The 22,436-nt window shown below is 42.4% G+C and overlaps 2 protein-coding genes across 6 annotated transcripts in view; both read right to left on the bottom strand.

Annotated features, from left to right (window-relative positions):
• Positions 1-22,436, bottom strand: part of ddr1 (discoidin domain receptor tyrosine kinase 1) — a 171,403-nt gene that overhangs the window by 79,497 nt on the left and 69,470 nt on the right. The gene's annotated exons all lie outside the window — the stretch shown is intronic.
• Positions 25-20,094, bottom strand: znf384b (zinc finger protein 384 b). Of its 4 annotated transcripts, none has more exons than XM_072680495.1 (11): positions 19,901-20,094; positions 16,685-16,740; positions 16,280-16,517; positions 14,851-14,940; positions 13,413-13,558; positions 13,086-13,153; positions 10,970-11,194; positions 5,221-5,388; positions 3,167-3,245; positions 2,795-2,953; positions 25-1,740 (listed from the first exon to the last, which is right to left on the bottom strand). In XM_072680495.1, the coding sequence occupies exons 2-11, from the start codon at positions 16,736-16,738 to the stop codon at positions 1,408-1,410; spliced, it is 1,560 nt and encodes a 519-aa protein (XP_072536596.1). In that variant the 5' UTR covers positions 16,739-16,740; positions 19,901-20,094; the 3' UTR covers positions 25-1,407. The 4 variants fall into 4 exon arrangements, with proteins under 4 accessions (XP_072536596.1, XP_072536597.1, XP_072536598.1 ...); XM_072680496.1 differs by having other exon boundaries at positions 13,413-13,555; XM_072680497.1 differs by lacking the exon at positions 10,970-11,194.

The following is a 22,436-nucleotide window of genomic DNA, read 5'->3' as shown; positions in this document are numbered from 1 at the left end:
AGTTTGTTTAATAGATGGATTGGGGCTGTTTTTGGTACATAAAAAAAAACCAAACACACACATTATTATAACACAGGGCCCTTTAAGGAGGCCTGGGGTCAGAAGCTGTTGGAGGCTTTTCAAGTACGTCCAGCAGCTGGGTGCTGAGTGCTGGGTGGATGTACTGTCTGAAACCATCGGGCGTCACCAGGAGTACGTGTTCACGTCGGGATTAGCTTTATGATCATTTCGGAAAGGGAGGATATTTCATTCCTTGATGGGATCTTCTTCATGTCCAGGATGGGGCTTAGGGTCAATTACAGGAGTTGATAATATTAAGATGAAGTAGTGATAGTCTAACAATAATGAGTGTAGTATCATCATCATCATCATCATCATCGTCGTCTTCATCATCTGCTCACCACGCTCTCAAACCCACGCACACACACACACACATACTAAATATCCAGATACATTTTATTCATTATTTCTCAGCATGACTGAAAACTGATTTTCCTTCATCTCCATTCGGATGGAAACGACCAAACAGCACATGCATAATCGCGCGACATACCGAAGAAGTCCGTACGTACTTGTCCGACAAAACAGCGAGCACGGAAACCATAGTGTAACAACGGTAGACAAACAGGTTCCTCACTTGACCGAACCGCCTTTAAAGGAGAATCATGTAAACAAAGTCATTCAGAGTGGTTTGCAGTGGAATGCGCCCAGTTCGTTCACAGTGGTGGTGAATGGAACCAGACGTCCCAAAAGTTTAATGCCTCCGAAACGTCGCTTGCTGAAAAGCCATCACGGTGAAATGGGAACAGCTACACCGTCTGATGCTGGACACTTTGTTTCATCATAGTTTTAAAATAGGTTTTGGCCTAAAACTGTTTTTTTTGCTAAGCCGTTTATGGCGCAGGGGTGCGTGCTGGTTGCTTTACAGCAAAACAGTCCCCATGGAAAGCTTATTTGTCTTTTTTTTTAACCTTTATCAACATTACAGACAAAAATCCAACGACACCGAACCACTGCTAATGGCTTTGTTTTCATCTTAACAAAATGTAGAAAATGAGCAGACTTCCTCTTTAAAGAAACAACTTTCTGGTCAAAGACTGGAAGTAGCCGGACGTGACTCGCGTAATCAAAGATGTAGCCCTGTTTTTTTTTTTTTTGACCAGAGACTTTTAAACAGGAAGAGCGGGATATTTATGAGGAGAAAGAAGTCCAAAACGTTAAAATAAAATAAAATAAAATAAAAAACAAAATAATAATTTTCCGAAACAGTCCGCAACACTGCCTGTTGCTCGGCACGCGAAAGCAGGCCTGGTAAGGAAATTCCTTTTCCTTTCACACACAGCTTCCGTTTCTACAGTCATTGTGTTCGTTCGGACGCTTTCCGTCCCATTCCAGGTCCGTCCTACCTCAAGAATTGAGGTGTTCCACCTGTATGGCTGAGGTTTCTACGGTGATGCAAAGGTCTTTGTGAGGGGAGAGGTCGGCCACGCTGACCGTTTTGTACTGGACGTCCTGCGCCGCCACTGGTTTGTACTGGTGCAGGTCGAACACGCACGGGACGCCCTCCGGCTGGGGGTAAGCGTCGGTCCTTTCCGGCCGGCTCCTTTCCGGGGCTCCTTCGGTGCCGCCTCCTGCTCCGGCCTGGCCGGGACTGTGGCTCGCCTGGGCCGACGCTTGCGGCGGCTGGGCGGACACCAAGTCTGGCGAGTGTTTATGCATGTGCTTCATCAGGTATGTCTCCTGGTGGACGTGTGGACAGGTCAACAGCTAGTTAGACAGAACAAATCAACATACGGACATACATATATATATAAAGGTATAGCTTGCCAAAATAAATCCATAATAGCTCTGGTTTTGCACTGGTGCTACAATGCTAACGATGCTAACGGTGCAGTGGTAGTCTACCTACATAGGGGCTTCAAAGCATGTGCATAAGCATTCAGTAACATTTATTAAGCAACAGCAGGCAGATATGCAAATGATGACAGGTGAGGTCTGATTAGACACAGGGTCTCGCCACAAGAGGGCGTAAAAGTGACATTTTGCCCAGTTGACAGGGCTTCGAGAGAGGGGGCATCACCGGACTGAGAGAACCAGGATGGTCGTTTCCACGAACTGCCCGCCGTCCAGGCCCTCCTGACCGTGCTATGGACTGGAGCCGCATGGTCTTTAGCCATACTCTCGTTCATCAGATTTATATTAAAATCCTTCGGTACTGAATATATTAAATATATCGGTATCGGCCACCATAGGCCATTAAATACTGCTTACTGCTAGGCCCTGAGATTTCTGTATCAGTGCATCTCCATCAATTAGCTACATTATATGTCCAAATATTTTTGGACACCCCTTCGGATGAATGCATTCAGCTGCACTCAGATGTGAAAATGCACACATACACAGCTTTTCTAGTCCCCGAGTAGATCAAACACCATCCTATTGGTACCATGCTGCCTAAAGCCAGGCGTACTGAGTTGGGGAGTTGGGGATCATCATGTCTTGTCGCTGCATGCAATCAAATCCTCACAGCAATGCTCCTCCAAAATCTAGTAGAAATCCTTCTTCCCTGGACAGCAGAGACAGTTACTCCAACAAAAGCAGGATCTTTTTTTTTTTAATACCCTTGATTCTAGAAGAAACACTGTATGAGCAGGCGTCCCAATACTTTTGTCTATTTAGTGTACCTTCGCATCGTAGCTCCAGCGCAAACTTCAGACGTCACGCATGTCTTGGCTGACTGACTGGTAACTCTATAGAGACTTTTTTTAAGTAGGTAAAAGGCTGGGAGTCATACCGAAGTGTAGGTGCGATTGCATAGGCCGCAGGAGTAGAGCTTGGCATGTTTGACCGTGTGAGTGGACAGGTGGACCTCCAGACTCGCTGCATCGACATAGCCGCGGTTACAGTGGTGGCACTTGTATGGCTTGTCTTTGTTGTGCTGGCGGCGGTGAGACTGTGGGGAATGAAGGGTGTGTTATTAAAGGAGGAGGAGCAATTATGGGCAATTAATAATTATTAATAATGTTATTAATTTGTATGAATGCCAACACTTCATAGCGCCTGCTGCAGCACAAATGACTGCCTCCACATCCCTGTGGCTTGTTTTAGTCCATGAATACGTCTGAATAATTCAGACTCATGGCCAGTGATGGGTGACTGACTGTACCTGAAGATTCGACAGCTGAGTGAAGGACTTCTCGCAGCCTGGCTGGGTGCACTTATACGGCCGGTCTCCCGTGTGGATTCTGCAAGAACAGACAGGCGTTCGTATTTGGAAGATCACAAAGAGTGCTCTCAATTCCACACCCTCGACTAGAAATAGCTCAGCTACTACTGCAGAGATTCCACGACTGGGGTCCCGGCTGGCCCACGCTTTACCCTTTACCATCCTGCTTCAGGAACAAGATCGAACAAGGGATCGAACAGCTGGGCGTGAGGCTTTAACGAGGAACAGGGTTGAGTTGTGCTCAAACTACGCTCATTAGCATTTACTCAAAATCTGCATAATTAGCATTCACATTGATGAGCAATTACTCAAAATCTGCTGAATGTGCTGAATTAGCATTCACACCAATTACACAGACTGAGGATTTGCCCAGGTGCTAAGCTAGCATTACTCAAAATCTTCTTAATGTGGTTAATTAGCATTAATATTGATTAAGAAGACTTGCCCAAGTATTTGCCCAAGCTAGCATCCACTTAACTAGCATCCACACTGATTAAATAGATTTGAGTACATGCTAATCAGTGTGGATGCTAGTTAAGTGGATGCTAGCTTGGTAGCTTAGTAAATACTCAGTCTGTGTAAATAGTGTGAATGCTAATTCAGCACTTAACCAAATTCTCATATCTGCTTAATCAGTGTAAATGCTAATTAAGCCAATACTCATATCTGCATAATTAGTGTGAATGCTAATTAACCACATTTGCAAATACTCCAGTCTTCTTAATCAATATAAATGCAATTAGCCACATTAAGAAGATTTTGAGTAATGCTAGCTTAGCACCTGGGCAAATCCTCAGTCTGTGTAATTGGTGTAAATGCTAATTCAGCACATGAAGCAGATTTTGAGTAATTGCTCATCAATGAATGCTAATTATGCAGATTTTGAGTAAATGCTAATGAGCGAAGATGAATGTAGATAATGAGCAAATGCTCATATCTGCTTAATTAGTGTAAATGCTAATTAGGCAAATGAGCAAATACTCATATCTGCTTAATTAGTGTGAATGCTAATGCTAATAAGCACATTAAATAGATTTGAGTAAATGCTAATGTGCTTAATTAGCATTCACACTAATTAAGCAGATTTGAGTATTCGCTTATATTTGATAATAAGCATCCAGGCTAACAGGACAGTCAAATCAAATGATATCAATCAATAAATTAAAGACTATTAAATGAAATTCTAGTACTTAAACTTTACTATTACTATTATTATTATTATTTTTTATGAATAATTCACTTTTAATCTATAATTTAAGCAGCAGGTTCGTACTTTCCAAGTGACCTCGTCAGTCAACACCATCGTAGCACAAAAAAAGTAACAATTTCTTTATGATCTTTAGAAATTTGATACGATGGATGATCACGGATTCCTACTGAATATGTGATGTGTTTGAGTGATTGTGCTCAGACGTACTTCTGTAGTTTCGCAACGGGAGATGCTAGGCTAACGGCGCTAACAAAATATAGACTTGGATGGCCACCGATCTCATCCCTTCACCCTCATCTTCCCAGAACACATCTCGAACATCACTCGTTTGGTGCAGACAAATCTATGCGACCTACTTTAGTCTATAAACACAAAAACAAACGACTCTGCAGAGCTGAACGGTGGAGTACCCAGAACCCCTTTCACCTCAGCACAGTGTGTGGCATCACGCCACGCATCGAGGTCGTGTTTGAAAGCGCACCAGAACTACAAATTGGTATCAATACGTGGCTGAAAAAGTAGTTGATGACATTGGTGACAGTCTAGATCCAGTGTTTGTTAGCGATGTTAGCCTAGCGTCTCTTGTTCGAAACTAAAGAAGCATAAATGAGATATCGACATCGTTTCTGGGCGGATCGACGGCATCTCAGACATACGGCAACAATCAAAATTGATATTTTTTGACAAGCTAATGTCTTACGTCTGCTAATCCGGCTTTAAGGGGCTAAAAACGAGTGGAAACAACCGGACAAACAACCCCGAACTGGAGCCACGGAGGGATCACCTGTGATGCTGCTGTAGGTGGCTGAGTTGCCTGAAGGTTTTCTGGCAGTAGGAGCAGGTGTAGGGCTTCACCCCCGTGTGGATTCGCACGTGCTGGGCCAGGTAACTGGTGTTAGCAAAGGACTTCGTGCAGTGAGGACACTTATGGGGCTTGGATTCAGTGTGGTTTCTTTAAAGAGAGAAAGAGGAAGAGACAGGGTAAGGTGGGAGACATCAATGTTATGAATTCTGACAGTTCTTCAAAGATAAAGTATCTATAAATGTAATGTGTTATGCACATGACTTTAGCGTAGCATCATAGCCTCTCTCTCACTGAATCTCATTCACTCTAGCGACATTCTGATCAACTCCTGTTAGCCCGTTGCTAGCTACCCTGAATATTTCCCTTCATACAGAGGCTCTGGAGTGGGTTCGAGCGGATGCGTAAACACAGCAGGGTATTTTTAGCTAGGACGGAAAAAAAAACGTCTACCTGGCAGTTTGTGAGAAACCCATTTCGCACTTAAGCGTGTGGTGCCATTTTCAGAGCACTCTAATCAACGATGTGGGTGTAAACTTAATACAGCGCTAACTCAAAGGTAGCCAGTCAGCCAGGATATGCTCGACTGCCTGAACTTTGTTTTGTTAGCTTTAGCACTGGAGCTACGAGGCTAATGCTGCCAACAAGCAGTGGAAGCCTAAACCACCAAAAAGCTAGCACAAACTACGCCTCAAACTACGATGGGCTGAGAGGTAATCGGTAACAGACCAGCTTATGTGGTTCCTGACATTGTATAACACACCGACAGTTCTATAGCGTTAATTACAGGTAGACACACTCACTGACCACTGACGTTATTTTCATTTGGGTTTATTCTAATGTTATTTAGAGTTAATTACAGGTAGACACTCTCACTGACCACTGACTATGTTTATTTGGGTTTATTCTAATGTTATATAGAGTTAATTAAAGGTAGACACTCTCACTGACTTTTTATGTTTATTTGGATTTATTCTAATGTACTATAGAGTTAATTACAGGTAGACACACTCACTGACCACTGACTTTATGTTTATTTGGGTTTATTCTAATGTTATATAGAGTTAATTACAGGTAGACACTAACTGACCACTGACTTTATGTTCATTTTAGTTTATTCTAATGTTATATACAGTTAATTACAGGTAGACACTCTCACTGACCACTGACGTTATGTTCATTTGGGTTTATTCTAATGTTATATAAAGGTAATTGCAGGTAGACACTCTCACTGACCACTGACATTGGGTTTATTCTAATGTTATATAGAGTTTTACAGGTAGACACTCTCATTGACCACTGACTATGTTTATTTGGGTTTATTCTAATGTTATATAGAGTTAATTAAAGGTAGACACTCACTGGCTTTTTATGTTTATTTGGGTTTATTCTAATGTTCTATAGAGTTAATTACAGGTAGACACTCACTAACCACTGACTATGTTTATTTGGGTTTATTCTAATGTTATATAGAGTTAATTAAAGGTAGACACTCACTGGCTTTTTATGTTTATTTGGGTTTATTCTAATGTTCTATAGAGTTAATTACAGGTAGACACTCACTAATCACTGACTGTTTATTGGGGTTTATTCTAATGTTATATAGAGGTAATTGCAGGTAGATACTCTCACTGACTCTGTTTATTGGGGTTTATTCTAATGTTATATAGAGTTAATTAAAGGTAGACACTCTCACTGACTCTGTTTATTGGGGTTTATTCTAATGTTATATCGAGTTTTACAGGTAGACACTCTCACTGACTGTTTATTGGGGTTTATTCTAATGTTCTATAGAGTTAATTAAAGGTAGACACTCTCACTGACGTTTTATGTTTATTTGGATTTATTCTAATGTTCTATAGAGTTAATTACAGGTAGACACTCACTAACCACTGACTATGTTTATTTGGGTTTATTCTAATGTTATATAGAGTTTTACAGGTAGACACTCTCACTGACTGTTTATTTGGGTTTATTCTAATGTTATATAGAGTTTTACAGGTAGACACTCTCACTGACTGTTTATTTGGGTTTATTCTAATGTTATATAGAGTTTTACAGGTAGACACTCTCACTGACTATGTTTATTTGGGTTTATTCTAATGTTATATAGAGTTTTACAGGTAGACACTCTCACTGACTGTTTATTTGGGTTTATTCTAATGTTATATAGAGTTTTACAGGTAGACACTCTCACTGACTCTGTTTATTTGGGTTTATTCTAATGTTATATAGAGTTTTACAGGTAGACACTCTCACTGACTCTGTTTATTTGGGTTTATTCTAATGTTATATAGAGTTTTACAGGTAGACACTCTCACTGACTCTGTTTATTTGGGTTTATTCTAATGTTATATGAGTTTTACAGGTAGACACTCTCACTGACTATGTTTATTTGGGTTTATTCTAATGTTATATGAGTTTTACAGGTAGACACACCTGTTCTAGGTCACATTTTAACACAGAGTAGATGCTGATGTTTTCCTGCCGTTGTCTAAAGCTGGGCTGAGAGGTCGTGTTCTGGTTCAGGTCTCTGGATTAGTTCAACTTAAAGCCTCCCAAACCCTGCCACCTCCACCGACTCCACTCAGGGTTCAGCAGGGAGCAGGACCCTTCTGCGACCTCCATTTCAGAGGTTTTGAAAGGTGGAAAAGTGCAGCACACACACACACATGCACACACACACACACACATACTACCTACTTGAGTTGCTGTGAGTGTGTGTGTGTGTGTGTGTGTGTGTGTGTGTGTGTCAGTCAGAAAGTTAGATATCAACAGGGTGCAAAAAAGAAGCTGGGAAAAATGACAGGCCTGAGTAGTGACAGAAAGTGAGACAGTGAGGAAACCAGGGAAGAACAAAGGGAAGTCAGGTATAGAACCGAGGAGAGACGCTGTGGAGAACGTGTTCTAGATAAGACAAGAACTTAAGGCATATAATAATATGCTCTCTGGCTTCATGCGCTCAGCGTCTTGGACTCAAAGCTTTTCATTTTTGCTTACGTTTAGCCATGCTCCGCCCACCCCGTGCAATCATAGGCAGATCAATCAGGTGGGCACTGCCCTCCCCCTCCCCCAAACCCCCCTTTATAGGAACAGTTCATCACATATTCAAATGAACACAATCGACCACTGAGCCCAGATGCGGTCCATCAGCCAAGGCATTTCGGGATCTTTGGTATTTCGTGTGCTCCTCACGTGAGCTGCTAAGCTAACACTGCTAACAAACACTGGATGTAGACTGCCACCAATCTCATCTCTTCGTAAAACGTGCTCGAAACCACACTGATTACGAATTCGACCAGAGAGACGGGTTGCCAGGCGTGTGTTTATTGTGTGACAGATATGTAAAGCAATAAATTGATAATGATAATGGGTGAATATTTTTCATGAGATGACATGAGATGGGATCGGTGACAGTCCAAGTCCAGTGTTTGTTAGCAAGCTTAGCCTAGCATCTCCCTTTCGAAACTAAACAGGCACAAAAAGGACTCATTACATGGACAAAAGTATTGGGACACCTGCTCAATCATTGTTTTGTTTTTTTCTGAAATTAGTGTTAGAGCAACTGTCTCTACTGTCCTGCTAGATTTTTGGAGGAGCATTGCTGTGAGGATTTGACTGCATTAGTGCATCACCACTCTACCTCCTTCTCCAACTCCCCAACAGCACAGTAGTTCCACTGCTCCACAGCTCAACGCTGGGGGGCTTTATACCCCTCTAGCCCACGCCTGGCATTAGGCAGCATGGTGCAGATAGGCATGGAGCATCATTAGGTTTATCTGCTCCAGAGAGTCCTATTCTATTGGCAGTACTTCTCCACAGGGACTAGACAACGCATTCGATAATTGGAAGGTGTGTCCACAAACATTTGGCCATATTGGGCTCAGTGATCAATCAGTTCTATGTGTATAACCATCCTCTACCTCCTCTTCTTTGGCCTGGACCATATTCTCTTTCACAGGCACAGGCTCTGTTATTAGAGGACTGCCTATTGGTCGGTCAGTGCCCCGTCAAAGTGTGGTACTGCTGTAGAACCCAGCTGTCCAGTCGCTGAAGGCACCAAGCAGCTACTGAGGGACACATCACATCATGTCCTAAAGCAGAGAGCTACCACAGTCATATAACACACTGCCATGTCTAATCTGAATAGACTCGCAATGACACTACTGTCACACACACACACACACACACACACACACACACACACACACACACACACACCTCCTTCTGGTCTTGACTAGGGCTGCAACTACTGGCTATTTCTATTATTAATGAATCGCTGAATTGCTGTGAGGATTTCTTCGACTGCATTGGTGAGGTCAGGTCAGGAAGTTGGATGCCCTCCTACCCCACCTCATCCCAGAAGTACTGGATGGAGCACCACCATCATTCCAGAGGACACAGTTCCACTGCTCCACAGCTCAACGCTGGGGGGCTTTATACCCCTGTAGCCCACACCTGGATTTAGGCAGCATGGTGCCAAAAGGTTCATGTTTATCTGCTCCAGATAGTCCTATTCTATTGGCATTTGCACATCTGTGTCAGCAATGGTTGTAGCTTAAAGCAGCTAAATGCATTTATTTATTAGAAGGCGTGTCCACAAACATTTGGACAAAGATAGTGGAGGTTACTGGCCTAGTATAACTATTGTTAGTGGATATATGGAGATTGATCAATGACCCTACGTGCAGTCAATCAGCCAACACATGCTTGGTAGGGGGGGGGTTATCTGCTTTAAATGCCCATATCAGCTCAGTAAGCGCTTGTTAATGACCACAGTGACATTAGCCACACTAAATGACCACATCATCAGCTGCATTTAGCCATTAGCCAAGTGCATACTGCTCTTCCACTTCACCTCACAGCGCTTTCGCCCCCCCTCTTTAGGCCAGCTAGTTCACGCAACGCAGTGGACTGCAGCAAGCTTAGCGCGCAACTCTTCTCACAGTCTGAGTAATAGTGAAAGTCCTGCTAGATTTTTGGAGGATCATTGCTGTGTGGATTTGGAAGTGGAAGTGACAAGCTGTGAATTTCAACCACTGCTGGTCCTCCTTTAAAAGAACATCCAGGAAAATGGGCCAAAACCCCAAAACTGTTACATCACAGTCCTGATTTGTTATATTGAAACCCCCTAAATGTACACAAGCCCAGCCCATTAGAGAAACCCGTAGTCAAAGCTGGGGAAGAGGTAAAATGGTGCTGAAAAAAGCTGAGGGAGTAAGTCGAGATCAGTGCTAGGCTAAAAGCTAACACTAGCCGATGCTAGCCTTTACCATCTCTTCTCTCCATCGTCAGCTGAGGACAGGTTTTTTTATGGTGAAGACGGAAAAGCCGAACCTGGGGGCAAGGCTAAAAGCTACCTGGCTACAATCCCTTCAGCTTGCTAAGTGCACAGACATCACAGCGAGAGGACAGATGAACTTTCCGGTAAGACTCTGGAATAATTACAGCGCTAAAACTGTGCTATAATCTGTAGGTTCTGTGAGCCGGAGAGCTTATCGGCCTGGTTTATGAACCTCGTGGTGTGTGGAGGTCGTGACGGCTGAAGGTCGCCCAAGGCTCAAAAAGTTGGTGGAGATCCGAATAGCTAAGAATCCCGAAGTGTGCTGTTGCAGCCCTACTCACGCCAGTTCACCCTCGCTAGCAGTCCCGCATCACCACATTCACTCTCTCACACACAGACATTGCACTTGCGCTCGCTGGCTGGCTGGCCCGGCTGGGCTGGCAGTACCGTGTGTGCTGCTGTAAGTGACTGAGCTGCCTGAACGCCTTCTGGCAGTAGGAGCAGATGTAGGGCTTAGCGCCGCTGTGGATGCGGATGTGCTGGGCCAGGTAGCTGGAGTTAGCGAAGGATTTGGAGCAGTGCGGACACTGGTGCGCCTTCACCTCCGTGTGAGACTTGGAGTGCAGCTGCATGTCTGACTTATTGCAGAACGTCAGGCCGCACATCCGGCACCTGCACACACACACACACACACACACACACACACACAAACACACACACCGGGGGGAGAGAAGGATGAGGAGAGAGAGGTGATACGAGGAGGAGGAAATACAGGAGAGGAGGGAAAGTGGAGAGAGATGAGATCTGAGAGACAACGAGAGTGAGAGAGAGAGCGCGAGAGAGGAAGTGGAAACTGAAAAGATACGTATTTAGAAAGGCAGGTTGAAAAGAGAGCGAGGGAGAGAGAGAGAGAGAGAGAGAGAGATACAGGTTGCGAGAGCAAGTAAAGGTGAAAATGGAAGATTTGTAGTTAGAATTGAAGAAGAGAAAGAGAAAGAAAAAGAGAGAGCATGTGAGAGCGAGCAAAGATGAATATGAGAGATTCTTATTTAGAAAGAAAGGAGTAAAGGGAGAGAGAGAGAGAGAGAGAGAACACTTGCTAGAGAGAGTCGAGGTGAAGACAGGAGATGCGTATTAAGAATATAAGGAGGAAAAAAAAGAAAGAGTGCGCGAGAGCGAGTAAAGATGAAAATGGGAGATTCGTATTTAGAGTGGAAGAAGAGAAAAGTAAGAAAAGAGAGTGAAAGCGAATGAAGATAAAATGGAAGATCCATATTTAGAATGGAAAGATATAAAAGAGAGAGAGCGAGAGAGAGAGAGAGAGAAAGAGGGGAGAGTGCGCGAGAGCGAATGAAAATGAAACAGAAGAGCCATATTTAGAATGAAAGGAGTTAAAAGAGAGAGAGATAGAGAGCTTGCGAGAGCAAGTGAAGGTGAAAACAGGAGATGTGTATTAAGAATGGAACGAGAAAAGTAAGAAAGAGAGAGGGCGCGAGAGTGAGTAAAGATGAAAACGGGAGATCCGTATTCAGAATGAAAGGAGACAAAGAGAGCGCGAGAGAACGCGAATGAAGATAAAAATGGAAGATCCTTATTTAGAATGGAAAGAGATAAAAGAGAGAGAGAGAGAGAGTGCGCGAGAGCGAGTAAAGATAAAAATGGGAGATTCGTATTTAGTGGAAGAAGAGAAAAGTACGAAAAAAAAAAGAGAGAGCGAATGAAGATAAAATGGAAGATCCACATTTAGAATGGAAAGAGATAAAAGAGAGAGAGAGTGCGCGAGAGCGAGTAAAGATGAAAATGGAAGATTCGTATTTAGAGTGGAATGAGAAAAGTAAGAAAGAGAGAGAGCGCGAGAGTGAGTAAAGATGGGGATATAAAAATGGGATATAAATCTGTATTTAGAATGAAAGGAGACAAAGAGAGCGCGAGGGAACGCGAATTAAGATAAAAACGGAAGATCCATAATTAGAATAAAAGAAGATAAAAGAGAGAGAGAGAAAGAGGGAGAGAAAGAAAGGGTGGGGGGTTGAGCTCCACCTTCCCTCCCTCCCTCTCTCTCCCTCTCTCTCTCTCTAGGGAAACCGTAGACTCAAGCGACGAACGGAAAAATGAGCAGGAAAGGCGAGACAGACGAGAGCAGTCGCGCGAAGGAAAGAGAGACAGAGAGGGGCGAGTGAGAGAGAAAGTCTGCAGCCGTGTGTGTTTGGGGGTGTGCGTGTGTGTAGGTGTGTGTGTGTGTGTGTGTGTAGCTGAGGACAGCCATGCTGGCACATGCAGCCAAGGACACACACACAGAGGGGGCACTCCTCATTCTAAGCAAAGCCAACATTCACACACTCGCATTCAGTTCACAACCTAGGAAGCACAAGCACGTGTGTGTGTGTGTGTGTGTGTGTTTATGGGGGGCCATGCACTGCTGCTGTGTGAATGGACAATGCACAGGGATCTCTGCTTCAGTCCTGCCTCTGCTAGGAGCTTTTATGGAAAGCACACACACACACAGACACACACACATACAACAGGAGCATGCTGGTTTCGGGCCCTCTCCGAGGGGCCGTACCTGTAGGTTTTCTCCTTTCCAGCGTGGCCTTCCTCCACCGAAGGGTCGTAGGAGTCGCCAGGATGATGCTGAGGGAGACACAAAGAGCAATCGACCCATTAAAACGACATAAGAGATTACATTTACACCAGACAAAAGTATTGGGACACCTACACATTACAACAACGTCTGAGACTTTTCATGGTCTTTTTACATGGTCAGCAGCGGTTTCCAGTAGGAATAGTTACAGTGGTACAGCATTAAAAACAGCCTTGAGATCAGGACGGCTACCTTTTAATGCCAGGTGTAATCAGAGCCAATGAGACAATGGGGTGCATGGCACAGTACCTGTCCAGGCAGATGGCTAAGCATCAGCGTCTGTCCTCCTGTGGTTGAGCCCACCAGCGGTATGGTGCATTTCTTCTTCCTGCCTCGCTTTGATGGTACGGGTATGACGACAGGGGGGCAGGACATGGCCTCCTCCTTCTTATCTGCTGAAGGGATTAGCAGGTATGAAAAGTGGGCAGAAGCTGACGATGTTGTACTGATATTGTGATGAGCCAAAGCACCTGTACATGCTTTATTTCAACGAGCATAGTGAGTCCTGATTAGTACAGTTAACCCTTAGAAGCATTGTAATTTGTTTCCCAGGGATAAAAAAAAAAGTCTCTCAAAATATCATAAAGTTATTTGAAAAAATAAGAATATATTTAGCTATATGCATCTGATCTTCATTTAAACAACATGGAGGTGACATAACTAACAAAATTACTTTTAAAAATAATTTGTCAAATTTTGTGTAATTAATAGAGAATTATGGTTTGGGGCTGATTTGCTCTTCCTCACAGAATTTTTTATTAAATCATGAGGAAAATGTGAGACCATCTGTCCAGAAACTGAAGGTGAAGCTGAAGGTGGACCATGCAACAGGACAATGACCCCAACAAAAATACAGTAAATCCATGAAGGAACGGCTGTAGAGTTCTGGAATGGCCTGATCGAACCCTGGATCTTAATCTTACTGAGATGCTGTGGGGCAATTTGAAATGGGCTGTGCATGCAAGAAACCTCCACTACCATCACACAGCTTTCAGCAGGATAATGCGCTGCCCCATTAGCCTGGGGAGGTTATTTCAGCCAAAGGGGGACATACCAGCCATCAGGGCACAGGGCATCCTAACTGGGTTTTTTTTGGGGGGTGTTTTTTTTAACATAAATAAATAAATAAATAAATAAATGAAATACTAACATCAGAACAACATCACCCACCCATATATTGCTGCTGTCCAATTAAAAGCATGCATCTCCATGGTTTGAACCCTATAGCTGCTCTGAACACCGTGTCAATGATTCTGGATGAATGGACCAATAGAAATGCTCTAAATCACTTAAATTAAGCTCTTATTTTACACTGACTTCCATTCAGAGTTAATACACCATTTTGAAGCTACATATTTTTTTTTTCCATTGGACAGCAGCAATATATAGTATATAAGAGTACATAATATATATTACCATCAAACCATAATAACAGGTTATTACTGGAGTTGGGCAATATGACGATAAATTTTGATAAATTTGATAAATTTTGTTAGCGTGATCACAATACACTGATCTGCTGCAGGCTTCATTACTAACAGTGTAATTAGACTGATTACATGTATTGTGATAATATCACATATCATGGAAAAAGTCTTTAAATATCGTGATACAGTATTTTTGCCATATCGCCCAGCCCTAGTTAATTACCCTCTAATTGAACACAGGGGCTGTGGCAGTGCATTACCTGTGTGTAGCGTGATCATCGTGGTCGTCGGATGTCCGGGGATCAGAGAAGGAGCGGAGGATACCGGAGAGACCAGAGTGACCAACCCCGCTGCACAGAGGAAGAAACACTCGGCATGAGGGAACACTCAGATTTCACTTGGTCGTATGAAAAGCCAGGCGTGAACATGATTGAATTACGTTCGGATTACGCCTGGATTAGGATCGGATTTCGCACGGATCACTCAAACAACACTCCGAGGTGTTCAGAGAGGGATCTTGACCACATTTAACACACATGGTGCTTTTCCACTGCATGGAACCTACACTACCCGTTCGCTTTCCACCACCATGGCTCCTCCCCCTTTCTAAGACGTAGCTGGTGACGTCGCAAAACACCAATCGCCGTCCACCAATCCGACCTCTACCATCAAATGTGGCCGCTACTGTGGCTTGGAGAGTTTGCCATTGGCTAGTTTGCTAGTGCCGACCACACCCTGTGGTGGAACGGGAGGACGCTTTTGGCAAGGAGTCCTGGTCCTTAGAGTGGTGGTCCGAAGAAGAAGGAAAAGACAGGGAGGAAGTGGGGGTATATAATGGGGATGAAGACCTGAGGCAGGTGGGGTTAAGGGCGTGGTACGTCTTCCAAATATACAACATTGGTTGCCGATTCCCTCCGGCCAATCAGTGCTCGTCTCGCTTGGAAACCAGAGTTAGCATGAACTAGAAGAGTACCCAGTTCCAGGTTCTAAGTACCAGGTACCAAATTAGCCTAATGGACAAGCCAAGTAGAGTAGTGACGGTACCATGCAGTGGATTATCGGCAAAAGGGGGTTTTCCTCATTCCCATTCAATGATGCGGTGGAAGTGTATTTGTCAGGCAGTGACTAGCATTTTTCGCATACCGCTGCTTTAATGTCCTACAACAACGACCTAGAAACATGAACCCCCTCTCATTCAAGTGGGAACTAACTGACTGGGGCTAAAATAGACTAACGTAAACATCTCACCTTCATTTTTACACTGCAGGAACTCATGAGCAGTGATAAATGAGAGAGGTTTTTGCTCCTAGGTCCTTGTTTCAGTACATTAAGCCACGTTAAGGTTTCTCGAATGGCCGAATCATCTAGACGCCATTAGCGGACGTCAACCCCAGCCTGAAGCAGTGGGGTGAGCTTTCTGAAGGTAATGGAGCTGTTTTACAGAGACGTGCTTTGACTGCGATTGAGATGTTTCTGCTCCAAACACTGGTGCATCAAATGTAAGCGTACGGGCTGACGGCCTACTTTCTGCCGGTTCTAGGCCGGCCTGGATGGCAAGTAGAAAGGTAGCAGCAGTGTCAGGTGTTGTGTTGGTACCGGATCGAGGAGAAAACCCACATTTGAGCCACATCAGAGACCTGACAGCAGCCCCCCACCACCCCACCCCAAGCGGGACAAACCCATCCCTACCTGCCGTCATGATGCCAGTCGAGGGCACCGGCAGCACGGTGATGCTGTGAGAAGACTGGGGAGGGTGTGGCTGTTCCTGTTTCAGTGCCCGCCCACTGGCCGCCGCGTCCATGGCAACCCCACCGGCGACCGCCACCACTGCTGTGGTGGGGTAGTGGGTGGAGCCGTGTGGGTAGGCGGGGTTTTTGTCCTGCCCCAGCTGCTCCTTGACCTTGTTGAGAAACACAGCATTCTCAATCTGACCCATCCATCCATCCATCGGCCCACACACACCGCAAACACACACACACCGCAAACACACACACACACACACAGAGAACCTTAACATAAGACACCGATGCTTCTTCATGGTCAAATATGGCTCAGATTTTCACAAGTGGCCTAAAATGCAACAGGTGTTCTCACCTGTCCTTGAACCGGAGACCAGAAGTAGGAGTTGAAATGGGAATCCTCCATCATTCCTGTGTTTGGACAAAACAGAACTGTGGTAAGACGGAAAACCAGGCACCGGTCACTTCACCCACCAAACCTCAGGGACAGGGGTCACCTCCGTGTTCCTACATGAGGCATGAGCAGTGGTCATTGGGATGCACAATGATATCAGTCGTAGGTATCAACCAGAAGTCACTCCAGCCATCACTGTGGTTGGAATAGCAACAACCAAGCCGACTTGCCTGCCGAATCTCAGGGACTTTTGGGGCTTTAATTGGTCCTCGGTTTGCTGCGTCTCCGAATTACGCTTTTCCAATATGGAAAGTAGCCTTCCTTAGTGTCACCCTTCGCCAGTTTTCCTCAGAGCAAAGGACAAGACGGAACCATAGAAACGACGAAGATGCATAGTTTTGAGAGCCAAAGCAAAGGGAAATGGTCTGATTGCGTCCGATTACGCTAATTTATTACGATATCGTAATCCTTTGGATTAAATGAAGGCTACTTCGGTAGAGGGAAGCACCACACCAACAGCGCCCACTCGGCTTGCTTGTTGCGACTGCAGCCACAAAGACAACAGCGATAGCTGACGTAAATTCAAGGCCACGAAATCTGACTGCGAATAATCTCACGATGACACCACCCGAGAAATTCCCTACACTTTCAACGTGACCCTGCTAGTAGTTTACGTTTCCGGCCTCTGTTGTTTTTAGGGTTTTTTTTGGGATAACCGTATCGTGGCAGAGTTAACTTTTTCGGTGTCCTGATTTCGTGACTATGAACGCTAGCTAGTTCATACCAGTTTGACATCGCCTGCAGACGTTTGCTCAAAAAACTCGGCCTAGTAAAAACACATTTAACGCTCCCTTGGGGTCAAGAACTGGGTCATGGCAAGGCACTCCAGTATGGGTCAACGTAAATCTCAAATATGGACGAATTGGACTAATTAATTTCACTGTATTTAATAGATCAGAGTAAATAAATCCAGACAGGATTGGGAAAGGGATTGATTGATTTGTGTAATATATATATATATATATACACACACACACACACAAACTGAAATGAAGGCTAGCAGACAGTTAGCAACTTTAGCAGTATTGAAAATCTAAACAATATTTATATTCAATATTGTATAAGAGATAAGAAAACACATAAATAGCAAAAAAATAAAAAAAAAACAATAAAAATGATGGTCAACACTTTTTGCTTTTGATGAGTGTGTTAGCTAGCTAGCTAGCATTAGTTAGCCGGCTAGCTACAGGCCCTTCTGCACTGTTTCTGAGGTAAAACAGGTGCTGTATCCACCTCTACCACTTCTTATCCCCTGAAATAATGAATGTTAAGTATTTTTACGTCAGTATTTCTTTTTATACGCCAGAAAAATAACTAATGTTATGGCTCATATTAATGTTGAGAAACACAGCATGCTCAAAAAACTCAGCCTAGTAAAAACACATTTAACGCTCCCTTGGGGTCAAGAACCGGGTCAACGTCAATCTCAAATATGGACGAAATTTCACTGTATTTAATAGATCAGAGTAAATTAATCCAGACAGGATTGGGAAAGGGATTGATTGATTTGTGTGTGTATATGTATATATATACATATACATATATATATATATATATATATACACACAAATCAGACAGCAACTTTAGCAGTATTGAAAATCTAAATACATATTTAAATTAAATATTAAAGAGCTAAAAAAAACACATAAATAGCAAAAAACACATTTAACGCTCCCTTGGGGTCAAGAACTGGGTCAACGTCAATCTCAAATATGGACGAAATTTAACTGTATTTAATAATCCAGACAGGATTGGGAAAGGGATTAATTGATTTGTGTGTGTGTGTATATATATATATATATATATATATATATATATATATATATATATATATATATATATACATATACATACATATATACATACATATATACACACTCACACAAGTCAGACAGTTAGCAACTTTAGCAGTATTGAAAATCTAAATAGATATTTAAATTAAATATTAAAGAGCTAAGAAAACACATAAATAGCAAAAAATAAAAAAAAAACAATAAAAATGATGGTCAACACTTTTTGCTTTTGATGAGTGTGTTAGCTAGCTAGCTAGCATTAGTTAGCCGGCTAGCCACAGGCCCTTCTGCACTGTTTCTGAGGTAAAAAAGGTGCTGTATCCACCTCTACCACTTCTTATCCCCTGAAATACTGAATGTTAAGTATTTTTACGTCAGTATTTCTTTTTATACGCCAGAAAAATAACTAATGTTATGGCTCATATTAATGTTGTGTGTTAGTATTGAGTATTCAGTGTGCACAGCAGTGTTAACCCGGGCACAGTGGGGCTTTTTGGGAGGGTGAAGAGAGGAGCTTCCACTAAAATACAATAATCCAGAATCCTGAATTCGGTTCAAATCCGGCTTCTAATTCGAATCGTTCGATTCCACCTTAAACGGAGGAAACCAGCCGTGTCAGCCAGCGCCGCATTCCGCGCGCGCGCTCGCTCGCTCGCTCGCTCTGCAGAGCGCCACCCTGCAGCCGCATTTAAGGTGGACTGGATTTTTAAAGACTTGAGGAAACACGGGTTCATTTTAAGAAGATCGCGTCGAATTTGGGCTTAAAGTGAATCGGGCTATTGATTACTAAACGCCTCGCCGGCGTCTGCTGATGCCGAATGGTTGGCGTGCGTGTCCATAACGTGTCGTGCTTAACGTTGAAACCCCGAGGAGGCTCTCTCTTCTGCCGAGGACCACCATGTTTATATATATAAAAAAAAAAATAAATAAATAAAAAAACAGCAGGGAGGAAAAAAAGGGAAAAACAGAGGAGGTTTAGAAAAAAACCGAACAAGTGAGGTGGAAAAAAAAAAATAAAAAAATAAAAAAAACGTCGACGCTGAAACCGAGGCTTTACGCAGACTTCCGGCACCAAGGAGGGAGAGAGGGAGAAAGGGAGAGATGAGCTATTCTAGCTAGATTGAGAGAGAAAGAGGGGTTTAAAGAAGGGGGCGAAGGGGATCGGGGGAAGGAGAGGGAGCGATGTTGAGAGAGGAAGGAGAAAATAGAAATTAGGAAGGGAAAGGAGAGGAGAGGAGAGAGGGAGAGGAGAGAGGGTCGAGCGGCTGCAAGCGAATAGAGGAAGAAAAAAAACAAGCCAGAAAAAAAACAGGCCTAAAATTACCGGTGGCGGAGGCTTTCGATCCCTCCCCCGGGGAATCCCTCCGCTTTGTGCAGAAACCACTCCAAACTCTCGGCTGAAGAGATTCAAACAGTTTTCGCCGCTTCGGCTTTTTTTCCTATTATTTTTCTTTTTTTTCTTTTCTTACGGACTTGCCCGAACTGTCTGCGCTCTAACTTCCTCCCAGTGAGGTCGCGGGCCTTCCCAGCGTCGTGTTGTCATTTCCGGCCAGTAAGGTCAAATTACCGGCCTGTGCGCTGTAGCGCAGAAGTTCTCTGTGAAGGAAAGGAGCTGTCTGTTAAAAAAATAAAACAACAAAAGAACATTAATTTGGCAAATTAGGCATTTAATAACTATAAGAAGTAGCCCTGGATTATTTTTTTTGTGTAGGAACTACATTGTAAGCAGGCCACAGTAGCTAGGCTACATTAACAGCATTAAATGTTTGTTTTTTTTTTTTTTTTAAACCAAACAAAGTCAAAGTTTAGTGTTAATTATGTATTTTTACATGATTTTATTTATTTTTATTATTATTATTATTTTTATTTATGCTAGCTAGCTTCGTACAGGGCTGGGCTGGGTTAGCGCTCATTCGTTATGGTGAAAACGCAAAGCACAAGGTTGCCCTTTGTTTTACATTGAAAATGGCTTCAGATGTGGTTTTGTAAATATTGTCAATATTTGATTTTATTCTTATAAATGATTTGAGTCATGATCGATACACGTGATCATAATGAAGAACACCAATAGAAACTGGCCATGCACACGCCTGTGTTGACAATTCGCCGTCAAGTTAGTAACAAACATCTGCCTAGGTTGTTTTCAGTCAGCGGAGCTCCTGCGTTTTCCGTTGGCAAGATTTACCTAAACACGCCTCATTTCGAGACCACCGGGCCCATCAGCATAGCAATATTCGCAGGCAGTGTTGCTATTTAATCAACACAGGTGGAAGGCGTGGAAATAGACCTCTGAACTCTGAAATGCAGTAACGTGGCTACATCTGCAAACACTAGTGAGTTTAGTTAGTCCTGATTGGTCATTTCAGATGACATCGTTGTCCACGCCACATTTTCGGGAATATTACACGTCAGGGTTTTATTTTCGGAAGCTTATAACTTTAAAAGTTGGGCTCTCGGACGAATGAAACCAGGTTGAAACCAACCGGGCTGATTTTTGAAAATGTTTACAGTTGTTATTTCGTCAATCCGTTGGCCTGTGTAGGCCGTGAGCAAGGAAAGTGAAACTAAGTGAAATATAACTTGTTTTTTTTGAGCAAATTTTTAATAAAATTACATCCAAATCTATGAAAATATGTTTTACTTTAGAAGAGCTTGACTTGTGAACATTTTCATAAACACAGTTTTGTGTATTTGAATAATTAATACAGTTATATTCACATTTTCATGTGTAATTACGCAGTAGTTCAGCTTTTGGGGCAAATAAAGAAATTAATGCATATAACTTTGCTAACAAATTGTTTTTTAATAATAAAATGTTTTTTTTTTTTTTTTTTTTTTTTTTAATAATAAAACATCGCTACAACGTTGTCAAAAGAAGTCCCAACCAAAAAAAGGTAGTCCCAGCCTCATCACAAGGCCGCACAGCTATGTCAACAGTACTAAGCTACCTATTTAGGTCTACCTATTATATGTCTAGTTTTGAACGTACATCTTTACTTTTAATTATGTTTAATTGTGTGTTAAGTCTTTAACTTACATTGTATAGTTTTGACTTGTCTTAATAGCTTGTGTGTTAGTGGAGAATTAGCAAAGTAAGAATGTAACTGTACAGTGTAACTCTGCTTGCTGTGCATATCCCAGAAAAAAACAATATTTTGGCATTAAAATGTACTGTTTGAAGGGTTTGACTCTAAAATAATATTTATACTAACAATAGAAATGAAATCGCTCTTGTTTTAGCACTCTAAAATAAATAATTTATAATAATAATAATAATATTTTTTTTCTTCATACAGAGTTTTTCTTAATACAGTTGTTTTCAGATTATCATGTTTACTAATACAGTGCGTCAGCTTTTATTATTAATGAAGGTCTGATAGACAAAAATATAGTTGTGAAATATTTCACAAGTCAGGAAAGTTAACTGATTTAACTGGGCTTTTATCTCAATACAAAGTTATTTGCATTAATGTTCTATATTTGCCCCAAAAGCTCTAAACTACTGTGTAATTGCACATGAAATTGTGAGCAGAACTGCATAAATCATTCAAATCAGAAAAGGAAACCTAAGACATATAAATAGTAAATAGTCCTTCACAGATGTGAATCCAACTCTTTTAATAAAATAAACGTGTAATTCGTATTTGTGAATTCGTGAATCAGATATTGCCTAAAATGTGTATTTCATTTCTATTGTAGCGTTTTAGAGCCAAACACCCAAAATAATCAGCTTTTTAGTGCTAAAAAAGATTTGATACAAATATAGTTGTTAAATCTTCATAATATTTCATATTACCTTTTTTATATTCGTTTTGATATTTTATTTATATAATTTTAAATTTCATTCATTTGATTTTTTA

This window comes from Salminus brasiliensis, chromosome 5 (assembly GCF_030463535.1).
Source record: "Salminus brasiliensis chromosome 5, fSalBra1.hap2, whole genome shotgun sequence".
Classification (NCBI taxonomy): Eukaryota; Metazoa; Chordata; class Actinopteri; order Characiformes; family Bryconidae; genus Salminus; species Salminus brasiliensis.
This window is presented reverse-complemented; position numbering and strand designations above follow the sequence as displayed.

Bases quoted from the DNA above. Each gene is read 5' to 3' on its own strand.
- znf384b (XM_072680495.1), bottom strand. From the start codon at position 16,738: ATGATGGAGGATTCCCATTTCAACTCCTACTTCTGGTCTCCGGTTCAA. The intron at 14,941-16,279 runs GTAGGGATGGGT...TCCTCTGTGCAG, and splicing joins GACTGGCATCATGACGGCAG to CGGGGTTGGTCACTCTGGTC. The intron at 3,246-5,220 runs GTGATCCCTCCG...CTGTTCTTGCAG, and splicing joins CACCTACAGCAGCATCACAG to AATCCACACGGGAGACCGGC.